General features: G+C 48.4%; 1 protein-coding gene and 1 pseudogene across 1 annotated transcript in view; one reads left to right on the plus strand and one right to left on the minus strand.

The window, feature by feature from the left end:
• Window positions 1-1,192: 1,192 nt before the first annotated feature.
• GAN (gigaxonin) overlaps window positions 1,193-14,535 on the plus strand; it is a 59,809-nt gene continuing 46,466 nt past the window's right edge. Inside the window, exon 1 of the mRNA XM_049622965.1 lies at window positions 1,193-1,712. Within this exon, the coding sequence (XP_049478922.1) occupies window positions 1,546-1,712 (167 nt within the window). The 5' untranslated portion in view covers window positions 1,193-1,545. The remainder of the gene's footprint in view (window positions 1,713-14,535) is intronic.
• Window positions 6,087-7,559, minus strand: LOC125916645 (40S ribosomal protein S21-like; annotated as a pseudogene).

A 14,535-nucleotide genomic window follows, 5' to 3' on the forward strand; every position in this document is an offset into this window, starting at 1 on the left:
TTCTGCCAGCGACTCCAAAGCCTTCGCTAGTTCAGGGTAAAGACCCATGGCTGCATTGGACCCTCTGAGCTGGTTGAAAGAAAAGACTGAACGGATCCAGTGAAAACCCCATCCTGCCTTATCTGAAATGCTGTTCATTCTTCAGGTGCTTGGTCCTAATTAATAATCCTTCAGAAAAATTGCTTAATTCTTTAGAAGCTTATTGAGGGTTGTACAAATGACCTAATGTTTGTACAATTAGGTTGTACAAACAACATAGTGTTTGTACAAAACGGTGGCTACATTCCACATTCCCATGTGCCCTTAACCTCCGGGGGGGGGGGGGGGGGGGCCTCAGACCATATGGGCTTGCCCTGGGGAAGGAGCTGAGTCAAAGCTGCTTCCTGTCACATCCTTGATCTTCACGGGGTTGGGAACCTAGTCCTATGTGGACATCTGATCTCTATGCCCTCCACCCCTTCAGCGTCTCCTGTCTGTCTGATGGGTACCAACATCCACGCAGTTACTCAACCCAGAACGTTGTCCAGGACTCCCTCTCCCTCACAATTCTGCCTGTTCCTTTAAAAGCATCCATTAATATCCACTTACATACACCAAGATCCTTCGATTTAGGTCCCCAGACCCTTCCTTCAAGTACTGCAATTATTTAAGCATCTTTCTGCCTTTAGCACCACCCTCCTCATTCTCCACGCAGCAGCTGGGTCATCTTTATAAAACACCCTGTTTCAAACGCTTTCATAGTTCCTAACCCCTACAGAATCAAGACCATGCTCCTTACCGTAGACAGGGAGGCCCTGCAAAATATAAGGTTTCTTGTGTGCTTCTCCAGCTTCGTCTGCTTCATCTCCTTCCCTAGCCTGCAACCAAATGCTCTTTTTGAGGGTCTGCTTTCTCGGGTCTGCGCTCTTACCTAGGAAGCGCCCTTTCTTTCGGGAATAACAAAAGCTACACCTACTGCGCCCTTTTTTCCACGCGAGAGCTCACAAGAGTCCACGACCCCACTGAGAAGCCATCACCTGCCTTTTGCAGATGGAGAAAGTGAGGATGGACGCCTTACCCATGGCCACACAGCTACTGAGTGGAAAGCCGAGGCTCGGATTCAGACTCGCGGCGCTAGAGGCCCGGGGCTTAACCACAGAGTGCCAGCCTGCCCGCACACCCTCCACCGCAGCAGCTACAGCTCCCGGCGAACGACAGCCCCTTGCTGCGCGGGGACCGCTACCAGCTGGGCCAGCGGAGGAACGAGGCTTCTGATTGGCTGCCTCCGGCGACTACTGGCGAGAGGGAGGGACCGAGGGAGCGGGGGCGTCGCGGAGAAATGACGCAACGCCGCGGCTCCTTAAAGGCGCCAGCCCCTAGCGCCGCGGATGGCGCAGGCGCGTTCCGGGGGCTCCCGCTTCTTCTCCGAGAGCTGAGAGCCGGGCCGGACGGGCGCGCGCGCGCGCGGACTGTGCAGACAGGGCGCGCGCCGGACGCGGGCAGCTCGAGGGGGCCCGCGGGGCGGCTGGGGCAGCTGGACCGGACGGCTGACGAGCGGGCGCCGCGATGGCAGAGGGCAGCGCCGTGTCCGATCCTCAGCATGCCGCGCGTCTGCTGCGAGCGCTCAGCTCTTTCCGCGAGGAGTCCCGCTTCTGCGACGCGCACCTGGTCCTCGACGGGGAGGAGATCCCGGTGCAGAAGAACATCCTGGCGGCGGCCAGCCCGTACATCAGGTGAGGACCGGGCCGCGGCGGGCCGGGCGGGGCCGCGCTGCCCGGAGCCCGGGGGCGGGCCGGGCCGGGCGTGTCCCCGGAGCCCCTGGTCGCCACCACCCGCCAGCCGCCCAGGTCCCCCCCACCCCCAGGCCGGCCACCGCCCGGCGCGCTGTCCCTGCCGGCGGACACCCTGCCGGGCCCCCGGGACGGTCCCTTAGCTTCGGCCGCCCTCGAGCCGGGGCAGTGCTCCCTGGCGACCCCCGCGGAGCCGGGCCGCTGCCCTCCCGCCCTCCCTGCTCCGTTGCCCGGCGCTCGCCCGGGCCTCCGGGCCGCCGACGCCCCCGGACGCCGTCCTGGGCCGGCCCGGGACCCGCACCCGCACCCGCGAGCAGGGCGGGGCCTCGCCGGGGCCCGGCCGGCGGAGCCCGGCTGAAGTTTGCCCGCCGCTCGCCTCCGGATCGCGCAGTGGGCCGGGCCGGCGCGGCGAAGCGAGCCGGGCGCGTCTCTCCCGAGGAGAAGCCAAACAAACACTTCCTCGCCGGCTGTGGGCGGAGGGGAAGCCCCGCGGGATCGTGTCCCTAGGATCAGCGATCGACCCCCCAAGGCCGAAGTTCTTGTCAGACGTGCCTTCTTACACTCCCAGTGGGCGCTGCATGTAAAAGGAGGGCTGTGCGTTATGGACACACGTTAAAATAAGCTGCAGCTAATTTTAGAGCTCTTCCTGTAATTCTCAGGATGCGGTCACAACGGAGGATCGTGAGATTTTGAGAGACTCAGAGGACATTCTAAAACTTCATTGAAACAAAGCTTAACCTGATATGCCAGCTCAACTAACCAGGTTAATTAATTAAAGGTTGATTAAGATAGTGCTTAACCAGGTATACCGGATCTTGCAGGGGACTGTCGTTTCGTAGAGCAACTTTCTTGCAAACTGGGTTGCTCGTTTAATAAAAGGGAGGGGGGGGGGAAACGCTAAAAGCTGAAGAAACTGTCCAGTAAGCTGGTTAAATATAGACTCATAGTAGAGAATGTCACTAGAATTGACAGGTCAGAAAAAGCAAAATGAAGTGTAAGGTATTCTTACTGCTTTGTCCCAGCAGAACTCAGCCCCCAAACTCCATTTTACCCTTTGCATTAGGAGATACCTCCAAGCGCTCCCCTAACTTCTGGCCGTGTTTTGTAAATCTCCCTGCACTCTTTGTGGATGCAAAGGTGGGATGGGGGTGGGGGGAGTCTTTGTTAGTATGGAATTTGGATTGTCAGTGGGATGGACAGCGCCTAGCTGGCAGCTGAGAGGTTTGAGCAATCCGTATCAAGCTGGAATCAGGAGGTCAGAGTGTTCCCTGCACCCCAAGGATTCCCTGTGTGGGGAAATGCTAAGGACGGTTACTTTAGATGCATTATTGTTGTCGTTCTCTAAGAGGCGTCCAGCAGGCTTTTAAGAAAATTGCAAATTGCCAGACACATGCTGTGTATCCCTTTCAGTGCCTGAGCTTTCTCCACACCACTTACCACTGTTAATATACTCACTTTGCCCGCCTTCCCCAACCACGCCGTAAGCTCCATGAGGCCAGGGAGTTTTCCTTTGTCCGTTTCTGTGTCCCTGGCAGCCAGAGAGAACCGTGCCTCATGGTTTAGCACATATGTTGAATGAGTGATTACCTGCCTGTCTTCCCCAGCAGGTGGGCCATTACACGACTGGCTCGGTTATATTTCATTTCAGATGCCCACTTATCCGTAACTGGGAAGAGCCCTGTCCCTGCTTTCCCAATCCGGCTACTCTCATAGCTGGGAGCTGTTGGCAGATGACTTAATCTCGGCTTCAGCTCACTAGTCTGATAAATGAGGGATAAAATGTGTCTTGGTCTCCTTTAATCTTTGACCTGTGCAGGAGTATGTAATAGTGTTTGAACTTTCCAGGTCTGCACGCGGATCTGCAAAGGTAGATCGCTGCTGTGTCTGCTGCATTAGAAGACGTGGGGGATTGACTTGTCACGTGGTGGCAAATAATGAGAATATTTAGTAATGTGAAATGGTGCTCATTAATAAAAGCAGTGATTTCTTTGTTAAATATTGCTAATCAAAGTGGCCAAGTGAAAGGGACTTCAGATCTTCGCTGCCCTAATTCTGCTACTTTCCAAATAAGGAAATGGGGTTCAGTGGGCCTTAGTGATTTGTATTATGATGAAGTTGCTCGTTCTTAGTGGGTGAAGTCAGATTAGACTCCTGGTTAATGACACCTTGTCTCCCACCCATTTATGATACCAAGTTACAACATTACTCGTATTTAACTCTTCTTTATGCAACCTGTACTGCTTATCAACTCACAATATGTTATCATTTAAATGTACTTTTACACACTATCTCCTTCTGATTTTCATTTTTAACCATCTTGTTCAACGGATAGGACAGATATTTTTGACATTTTGTAGATGACCCCGAATCAGTCAGTGTATGTTTTTGTCAGTGACTCTTTTAAGTTTATTTGGCTGTTGAAGTGGTGTTCTTGGGAGTATTTTAAGATGATCAGTCTCAGGGCGCCTGGGTGGCTCAGTGGGTTGAGCTTCCGACTTTGGCTCAGGTCATGATTTCAGGGTTCGTGAGTTCAAGCCCCACATCGGGCTCGTTGCTGCCAGCGTGGAGCCTGCTTCGGATCCTCTGTCACCTTCTCTCTCTGCCCCTTCCCTGCTTGTGCACTCTCTCTCTCTCAAAAATAAATAAAAAACATTTAAAAAATGATCAATCTCAAAACTACTTACAAGTAATTTGATTTATCTGTATTACTACTTACAAATGAACTAATAATTTTTGACATCAGTGATATCCAGCTTTCATAACATATCTGTTTGTTTTTTTTTTTAAGTGTATTTATTTTGAGGGAGAGTGAGAGAGAATGAGTAGGTGAGGGGCAGAGATAGAATCCCGAGTAGGCTCCATGCTGACAACACAGAGCCCTGCGTGGGGCTAGACCTCATGAACTGTGAGATCATGACCTGAGCTGAAATCAAGAGTCCTCTGCTTAACCAGCTGAGCCACCCTGATGCCGCTATCATATATCTGTTTTGTTTGGAAGGAACTTTAAGTGTTTTTTTAATGTGTATTTATTTTTGAGAGAGAGAGAGAGAGAGAGAGAGAGAGAATATGAATCTGAAGCAGGCTCCAGGCCCTGAGCTGTCAGCCCAGAGCTGGACTTGAACTCATGAACTGCAAGATCATGACCTAAGCCAAAGTCAGTGGCTTAGCCAACTGAGGCAGCCAGGCACCCCATGTTTGGAAGGAACTTGAAAGAATCACGTTGAAACAAAATAAGTTTGCATGTTCTGGTACTTGATGTTTCTGCCTTTCCCTTTTGTTGAAGCTTAAGCATTTAGGCCTGTGATGTCATTAACATGTGGATTGGGTGTTGAAAAGTTTAGTAGTCTGAGAAACTATAAAAATGTGAGTTTTGTTTATATAATGTCCTTAGGTAGCCTAGTTTAAGTAACTGTCTTAAGCAGTATAAAGTTGTATGATTTGGAAACAATGTTATATATTTTCTGCACTCCCAACAGAGGGAACCAGTTCAATTTTGTCAGAGTAGGAATGAAAGCAGCTCATTTGGCATACTTTCTACTTAATATAGAAAAGTCTTTTAACCTAACTAACTGGTTTAATCTTTTCCTGTGCTCCTTCTTTGGCTTAGCATTTATTTTTCCTCTGATAGTCTTAGCTATCATACACTAGAAGGACTTTCAGTATAAGAGGGAAAAAAACATAAAACTCAGCTTTAGCAATAGAACCCTAATGCTAACCTGAAAAAAAGTTGGGTAGGGCATGTATGTATCATGCGGTGTTAGGATACAGATGCTACTGGAAGGCAGACAGGACTTTCCATGGTCCATCGTTACGCTCAGTAAGTGGGATGCTGCTTTCCCAGAATGCCCTCTTCCCAGCTCTTCCTCATTCTGATCCCTGAATGACATCTTCCCTTTGGTTTGTTGGAAAACTAAACCTAAATGTAGCTGACGACCTTTAAGGACGGCAACATTGAATTCGTTGGTATAATGACCCACAGAATCTTTCCTTTCTCAGCAACCCTGAGACCTTCTGGGAAAGGTTCCCTGAGGCTTATAGGAAATTTCCCTTTCTCTTGAATATTGCAAAGTTTGCTTTGCTTCATGTCTGAGGCTCTTCTGGTTCTGGCACAATCCCATCGATCTGATACGAAGTTCAGACTCTTTTTCCCTTGTGAGCTGTGGTGCTTTGGGAGTGATGTACGTGAAAAGGATTTGAAGATGAACTGCTGGGTGGTTCTGCAGGGACACATGCAGGTTCCTGTCCTCTGTTCACTTTTTTGGCAGGGGAGGTGCTATTTATTAATGAAAAATATTCCACATCCGTGATCCTTTGGAGTCAGAAGTTCTTTGAAACGATGCCATTGGCTTTGGCCAGTCAGAGGATGGAGTCATCTGACTCCCCCATCCCGTGAATGGCCCCACAGATAGCGTAGGTTTTAAACTGGCCGTTGAGCTTGCCTGTCACCTTGTCCACCTGGGCCACATTCACCTGGATGGACGCGTGGTCCCTGGCCCCGATGATGCAGTTGCTGGCAGAGCACTTCCACAGCACGGACAGGTGCACGAACTCGCCCACCTTGTTCTGCACGTCCAGGGCGCCTGCTGCCAGCACCAGGAACCACCGGGAGCGTGGGTGCAGAAAAGCCTCTATTCACTTTTGAGAATTCATTATGTTTTGGTTTGGTTTTTTTCCTGGGGATCTGTTGGAACCTTACTTTGTTGAGCTTTTCATCCTGGAGAGTAAAGGAAAGAAAGAGTCTCAAGATTTGTGGATCCCTCGATGAGTCAGCCAACAGTGAGAACAGCAGTATTTCTCCCTTGTGTTTTCAGGGAAAGCTGGTCTTTGGAGGGTGGAGTGGAGACACTGGGCCCAGAATCCAGTCTAGATCTTCTTTTTTTTTTTTTTTCCCCAAGTTTATTTGTTTATTTTGAGAGAGAGAAAGGAGAGAGCCTGTGAGCTGGGCAGGGGCAGAGAGAGAGGGGGAGAGGAGAGAATCTCAAGCAGGCTCTGCACTGTCAGCACAGAGCCCTTTGCAGGGCTCAAACTCGTGAACCTTGAGATGATGGGTGTGACCTGAGCCGAAATCGAGAGTCAGACTCTTACCGGCCGAGCCCTCCAGGCGCCCCCATTCTAGGTCATCTTGGACAGTGTTTTTTTTTGGTTTGTTGTTTTTTTGTTTTTGGCTTTGTGTGTATATGTTGTGGGGAGGGGGTCTGCTTCTGTTCTTAGAGCTTTATTGTATCATTTAAAGTTTTTTTTGTGCGTGTTGACATTAAAGCATTTCTTTTGCCCAGTCATACAGGATTTGGTTGGGTGTTCTGCTGTGTAAACCCAGCCCCGTAGAGCTGTTTTGTAACAAGCATTTATTTTCTGCTGTTCCCTTTGGACGTGTTCCAAGGCCTGATTATCGATGAGCCTGTTTCGCTATTTAAATCCAAACTTTGACTCATAGATGATGCTGATGAACTACTTAAGGAGACCAGTACGATCTCTGTAGGAAGTGCAAGTTTCATGGCAGCATGGAGATTGTCACCATCCTGTCTTTGGGCATCTGGTGCCCACCCTGTACTTGAGAGGCACTAACGTCCGTTCGTTTTGTCCACTGTGTGCAGAGCATGCTGTTCGTGCCCACGTCCCTTTTCCCTTTTCTTTCACTTGTGCTTTGAGTTTGTAATCACCTGCCTGCAGCTGCTCCTCGGTGACTGTCGTCTGTTAAGTTTCTTAGTGCCTAAGGGTTCAGCTAGAAGCTCCCGGTTCTGGAGCAGTCTTCAGCTCAATGACGACACCTGCCCCTTGCTGCACCTTCATGGCGATGGGAGCTGAGCTGGGCCTGAATATCTTTAATGGATCTACACCTTGTTTGTTTTCATCCACCTGCTATACGTGTCCCAAACAGCCGCATCCCAAAGAAGATGAAATCTGCCCCAGAGGGCTTACAGTCACGTGCTGCAAAATGATTTCTTCTCCTCCTCTTCCTCCCTCTTCCCCTCCTTCTTCTTCCTCTTCCTCCTCCTCCTTTTTAGTATTTGCAACTGTGTTTGATTAAATCCTTTTCTTATGTGGGTTTTTCAGATCTGATATTAAAGTATGTTCTGTTTCAGAAGACCAAAGGAGCCTTTTCTCTGGCTTCTAAGGAGACTAAGCCCTTGAAATTGGAGCTCTAAGTTCAACACAGATTACTTATTTCAGCTTAAAGGTATTTATTTATTTATACAAGATGGCGGTCGCCACTGTTAGTAGCCACGAATGCTCTTATTCTGGAGAGGGTTTTGGAAGGTTTCGAATGAAGAAGCAAATCAATACAATTCTTGTTAGACTAGTGAGTCTGACATAAAGTGAAGTGTTGAATGTTTAGGCTTATTGTGGAACTTTCCTGAGGATTGTTATCTTGAGTAACAGTACATGTGATAGAAATAAAACGTAGCTCTAATGAACACTGATGGATAAGTTCTCATTCTTTTACCTTTGCCCTTTGACTTCTACCTCTTAGAGTTTGTATTAGTCTTCTTCAGTGTTCTTACCGTACTTTCTGTTATATACTTAGAGAGTCAAGCAAAGTGCTTTTCCATAAACTCTGTTTCTTAGGATGTAGATTTCGATAATACAGCCTAAGCGTCCGGATTACAAAGCCACTCTATCCATTGTTTAAACTGTTCATCAGTTTGTCTTATGATATCAAAGTGAGGCTTAAAATCTATTTATAATCCATCAAGAAAACATAATTAGGACAAATAAGGAGTCATTTGGCTTATGCGTACTGTAGGTTAGTCCCTGAGGGAGCCGCATGAGCCTTCGGCAGGAGACAGGTCTATCATTTTGTGTACTGAAGCTGTAATATAAATGAATAATTTGTAAGTGGGAATTCTAGGTTAAGGGTGGAGATGTGGAGGTGTGGGGTGTGACAAGTGGCAGACTGTGGTTACAGTTCGAGATCCTCCTGTGAGTTCTCTGTTGCCTAAGACGCAGCGAGTCCAAAGAAGGAAGGACATCAAAGGCTCAGGTGAACGTGGCATCTGTAGCTCTTTGGAGGGTCAAGGTCATGTGTCCATCTAAATGCCCTCCAATGCTCAGCCAGAGCTCTTGACCCCCGTGCTCAAAAGAGCAGAGAGTGAAGTCTCCTCTCTTGGTGTTTATTGCCAAAGAGTGACTTAGCTATAAAATGATGGTCTCATGTTTGCTGATTTCATTTCTCTGTGAGAATAAATTATAATATTTTTCCCTCAGTCAGAGATACTAGAAAAGTAGAACACTTAGGGAAAATAAGGTCTGCGTGTAATGTTGTTGGATGAAACAGCCTTCAAGCAATAAAGCTTTGAGAGGTAGCGTATATCAGAAATGGAAGAAGGAAGGGCCGGTTTTAAAAAATAGACTGTTGAGTAATGGGATGTGGGAAAAAAAAAAAAAATGCCCTTCGTTTTCCTTTGTAGAGTTAATGCGCTAATGGATATAGAACCTTAAATATATATTTTGCTCACAGGTATTTTGTGATTCTTTCAACTATTGAGTATTTCTGTATTTTAGGAACAATTTGAAAGACCATTTTATGCTTGTGATTTTTTTTTTAATTTTTTTAACATTCGTTTTTGAAAGGCAGAGAGAGACAGAGCGCGGACGGGGGAGGGGCAGAAAGAGAGGGAGACACAGAAACAGAAGCAGGCTCCAGGCTCCGAGCTATCAGCATAGAACCTGACGTGGGGCTCGAACTCCCGGACCGTGAGATGACGACCTGAGCCGAAGACGGCCGCTTAACCGACTGAGCCCCCAGGCGCCCCTATGCTTGTGATTTTTATATTAGCCCGTAGAAATATCACGGGACATGGTTTTGTAGGCACATTAACATACCGGTAACCAATTGCCTGGACCTCTGAATAATTGTAAATTGTTTAGTAATACTAAGCTCAAAATATCTTCAGACTTTTGTCACTTAACTTGTACCTGTCAGTCCTTGACTTGGAGGAAACCTCCCTTTTAGGAAGGTGAGGTGAGTGTGAGCCTCTTCTGACACGGTGGAGCACATTCACTGGGCGTAGCCAGAAGTTTGAGGCAAGTGGCCCTGTGCAGAGCCGAGAGAGTCCTTAGATCCTGGGTTTCCCTTCTCTCCTTGCCATCGCCCGCTTCTTCTCCTTTTTTTTTTTTTTTAAATGTTTATTTATTTTTGAGAGAAAGAGGGAAAGAGACAGAACGTGAGCAGGGGAGGAGCAGAGAGAGAGGGAGACACAGAATCCCAAGCAGGCTCCAGCTCTGAGCTGCCGGCACAGAGCCCGACGCGGGGCTCGAACTCACGAGCCGTGAGATCATGACCTGAGCCGAAGTCGGACGCTCAACCGACTGAGACACCCAGGCGCCCCTGCCATAGCCCAGTTCTACTCTGGGATGGAATCAGAGGCCAGTAGGCTCCGCCTCTGTCTAGTCTTCCATTTCCTTAGTGAAAGGAAGAGTTTCCCGCCAACGCCTGGTTTTCTTCCTACACCACAGTCAGTGTGTGTACTTTAGACCCTACCCACTCAGATATGGGACCCTTCGGGTGTGGTTGGTTGGTTAATTGGCTGTTTGTTTGTTTGTTTGTTTGCTTGTTTGTTTACCTGCCTGGCCCCTTTTAAGTACTGGTAGCACTGCCTTGTGTGAACAGAGCGACCAACTTTGTTACCTGCGTGAAAATGGAAATACCTGTGGTTGGCAGGGAGGGAATAAAATTCTAGTTTTTATCACCTCCTGCAGTTGGAGGTGGGGGGATGGAGGGGGCAGGAACAAAGTAGATGCTTTTTGTTTCCTTTCTCTTCCGTCGTCTCTGCTGTTGGTAGGAACGTGAATTATGAAAATTTGCACCACTGTCACAGCTGTTGTTACATTATTTAGAAATGTCATCACTGCCTTAACCCATACGCTTCTACGATTGTGCTGACCCGTAGTAAACTACAGTTCAAGAATTAACTCTGTCCTGGAGCACCTGGGTGGCTTCGTCAGTTGAGTGTCCGACTCTTGATTTTGGCTCAGGTCATGATCTCATGGTTCGTGGGATCAAACCCCACATTGGGCTTTGTGCTGACATCGCAGAGTCTGCTTGGGATTCGTTTTCTGTCTCGCGCACGCTCCCTCTCAAAATAAATAAATAAATAAAACGCTAAATATATTTAACACTGCCCTTTTTTCCAAAGAAGACATATATATGGCCAACAGACACATGAAAAGATGCTCAACATCACTAATAAGGGAAATGCAAATCAAAACCACAATGAGCTATCACCTCATACCTGTTAGAAGGGGTCAAACCAAAGAGACAAGAAAAAACAAGTGTTGGCAAGGATGTGGAGAAGGAGCCCTTGTACGCTGTTGCTGGGAATGTAAATTGGTAGGTCACTGTGGAAGACGGTATGGAGCTTCCTCAAAAAAATTAAAAATACAAAGACCATGTGAGCCGATAATTACACTATCGAATGTTTAACCAAAGAAAACGAAAACACGGATTTGAAAGATACATGCACCCCTACATCTATGGCAGCATTGTTTACAATAGCCAAGGTATGGAGGCAACCTAAGTGTCCATCAGCAGATGACTAGATAAGGAAGATGTGGTGTGCATACACAATAGAGCATTATGCAGCCATAAAAAAGGATGAGATCCTGCCGTTTGAGACAACATGGATGGACCTAGAAGGTATTGTGCCCAGTGAAATAAGTCAGACTGAGAAAGGCAAATACCATGTGGTTTCATTCCTAAGTGAAATCTGAAAACAAAAGAAAAAATAAAATCCAAAAAGCAAAATAGCATACGTATAAATACAGAGAAAAATACTGATGGTTCCCGGAAGGGCAGGGGGATAGGAGGTTGGGCAAAATGAGTTAAGAGGATACAGGTCTCTAGTTATGGAACGAGGAAGTCACGGGTATGAAAGGCACAGCAATAGGAATATAGGCAGTGATACTGTAACCGCGACGTATAGGGACAGAAGGGAGCCACGCCTGTGGTGAGCATAGCGTTGTGTACAAATCTGTTCAATCACTGTGTTGGACACCTGAAACTGATGTCACATTGAATGACCACTATACTCAACTAAGAAAGAAAAGAAATTCCATTTTCAAAAAGTCAGCATTTGTCTCAAAGTATTGAAATGTACTGTTTATTAACTCATCCCAGCAAGAGTTGGCAGTAAAGGGACCTTATATCAGTAGTGTTAACTGTTTAGAGACTTGATTATGGGTTTAGCCATTTGTTCCCAAACACACAAGAAGAGACTCAGTGACAGCTAGGTGCTGGGGGGACTCTGGGGCCAGGCGATAGACAAGGGAGCTCACGTTTCACTAGTGGACAGAGTCCTGCACCTCCCGGGGCTTTGTTTTCTTTCTTGCGTGCTGGCTGCTATTTGAGTGCATCCCCCATCAACAGCGTCAAAACTGAGACACCTTGGGGCGCCTGGGTGGCTCAGTCGGTTAAGCGGCCGACTTTGGCTCAGGTCATGATCTCACGGTCCGTGAGTTCGAGCCCCGCGTCGGGCTCTGTGCTGACAGTTCAGAGCCTGGAGCCTGTTTCGGATTCTGTGTCTCCCTCTCTCTCTGCCCCTCCCCCGTTCATGCTCTGTCTCTCCCTGTCTCAAAAATAAATAAAACGTTAAAAAAAAAAAATTAAAAAAAAAAAAAAAAACTGAGACACCTTACGTGGACACCTAAGTCACTCAACTGATTTTTGCTACCTCTCTGGGGCTAGTAAAGGAAATGAACACAGAGCCAAAGACTTTTCAACTTACTTTCGACGTTCACTTCAATTTTCAGTGCTGCGTATCCGAATGTTGTGCAGTAGGAGAAATTTCAGGAATGGGGACAGAATAGACTGTCTTTATTTTTAGAGTAGATCATTCTGAAAGTCTGCTCCAAAAGTAGATTCATTTATTATTTCAAAGAACTTCTGGTTTCATTTTTGTGTGTGTTTATTTGAGAGAGAGACAGAGCGTGAGCAGGGGAGGGGCAGAGAGAGAGGGAGACACTGAATCTGAAGCAGGCTCCGGGCTCTGAGCTGTCAGCACAGAGCCCGACGCAGGGCTCGAACCCACGAACTGTGAGATCTTGACCTGAGCTGAAGTTGGACGCTTCACTGACTGAGCCACCCCAGGCGCCCTTCCAAAAGTATATTTAAAATGGCCCATCTGCTCGTTCACTACTGCAATTAAGTGACCCCAATTAATCGCATTTACAGAAACACTTATCTTTTTTTTCTTTAATGTTTATTTTTGAGAGACAGAGACTGAGTCAGGGAGGGTTGGAGAGAGAGGGAGACACAGATGTGAAGCAAGCTCCAGGCTCTGGGCTGTCAGCACAGAGCCCGACGCGGGGCTCGAACCCACGAACTGTGAGATCATGACCTGAGCTGAAGTCAGATGCTCAACCTGCTGAACCACCCAGGCACCCTAACAACTATCTTTAAGTAGAGAACTTGGATTCTTGGTCAAGTTTCCCTAATATGCTTGTTCATTCACTAAACCTCCTGAGCATTTTTGTGCAGCACAGCTGTGTCCTGGGCACATAGGGCTCCAGGGCCCATGGAGCCCGTCAGAGGAGGCAGACAAGAAGTCTGGATGTGGTCGCTGCTACCATGTGGATGGAGGGACCCCTGCTCTGCGGGTCTGAAGGTGCAGGAGGAGGGGGAGGATCTGATGGGAGCACGGTTGGGCTGGGGAGTAGGGCAGGGATAATGCCGGGGGCACAGAAAACGGCAGTGCTGTGGTCCAGGGACAAGAACAGGCTGGCACCCGAGACTGGGGAGCAAAAGGACACCATCGTGCCAAGATGGTGAGTGGCGGGTAGAATGGCTCGAAACAAGATTCAGGGAGCGGGCAGGGCCCTGTCGTTCTGGGTTGGCGCTCGCCCTGCGCTCCAGTACGATTAAACTTCCCCTGTAGCGTTTCCCGGAGTTACCGAGTATGTCCTGAAGAGCTGACTGGGGAGGGGGTCGGGTGCAGGAGAGGGACCCCGTATAATCATCCCACGCAGTGTAGTCCACGTGAGAGTTGAGGTTTTATTTTAAGGGTTGTGGGCAGACGTTGAGGGGCTTTAAGAAGGAGAGATGAAGTCTTATTTAGGAGGGTGCTGCAGTTGTGGGGACGGGAAATAAGGAGGCCCTGGGCTGGGGTTCGTCGGTGAGTCGGGATGACGTGTCTGGGTTAGAGGTGGTAGCAGTAGGACTTGTCGGTGAGAAAATGGAAAGGGCAAGGAGATACCAGTAAACCCTGCTTATCACTTACTGCCAGCATTCAATGAGGGGTAGTTTGAAAAGATTCCGTAAAGTGCAGAACCTGTTGTCAAAGTTTACATCAGTTGTACACCGTCGTGTCCTTAGTTACAGGACGGAAGCTATTTTCGTCGTACGAGTAGCTGTGCTCTGGATGTGCTCCCCTTTAAGAAGGTGCCTTGGTTGTTGTGTGTCCACGGGACCGGGAAGGGACTGGTGTTGCCGGCTGATGTGGGTAGCCCACCACGGCAGCGTCCCGGGCACCGGGCAGTGGCCGGTGTCCAGAATTCGGGAAGAAAGCAGCCTGTCGCTCCCGGAATGTGGGAACCAAGGACGAGGGTGGCGGAGGAGATAGTAGGTTTTTTGAGCCTGGCTGCTTCAGCAAAGTGGGGAACGCGGCATCTGTTTTTGTGTTGAATGTGGAATAACGGTGCTGAGTACACATCTCAATTACACTCTCCTGGGTCTTGGAAATTCTACAAGTGCCTCACAGATCTGCGCGTATGTGTGTCTCTGCTTGCACGCGTTTCTCGTCTCTGCCTTTCTCGACCTCCTCTTCTCCGG

This window comes from Panthera uncia, assembly GCF_023721935.1.
Source record: "Panthera uncia isolate 11264 chromosome E2 unlocalized genomic scaffold, Puncia_PCG_1.0 HiC_scaffold_20, whole genome shotgun sequence".
NCBI classification, from domain to species: domain Eukaryota; kingdom Metazoa; phylum Chordata; class Mammalia; order Carnivora; family Felidae; genus Panthera; species Panthera uncia.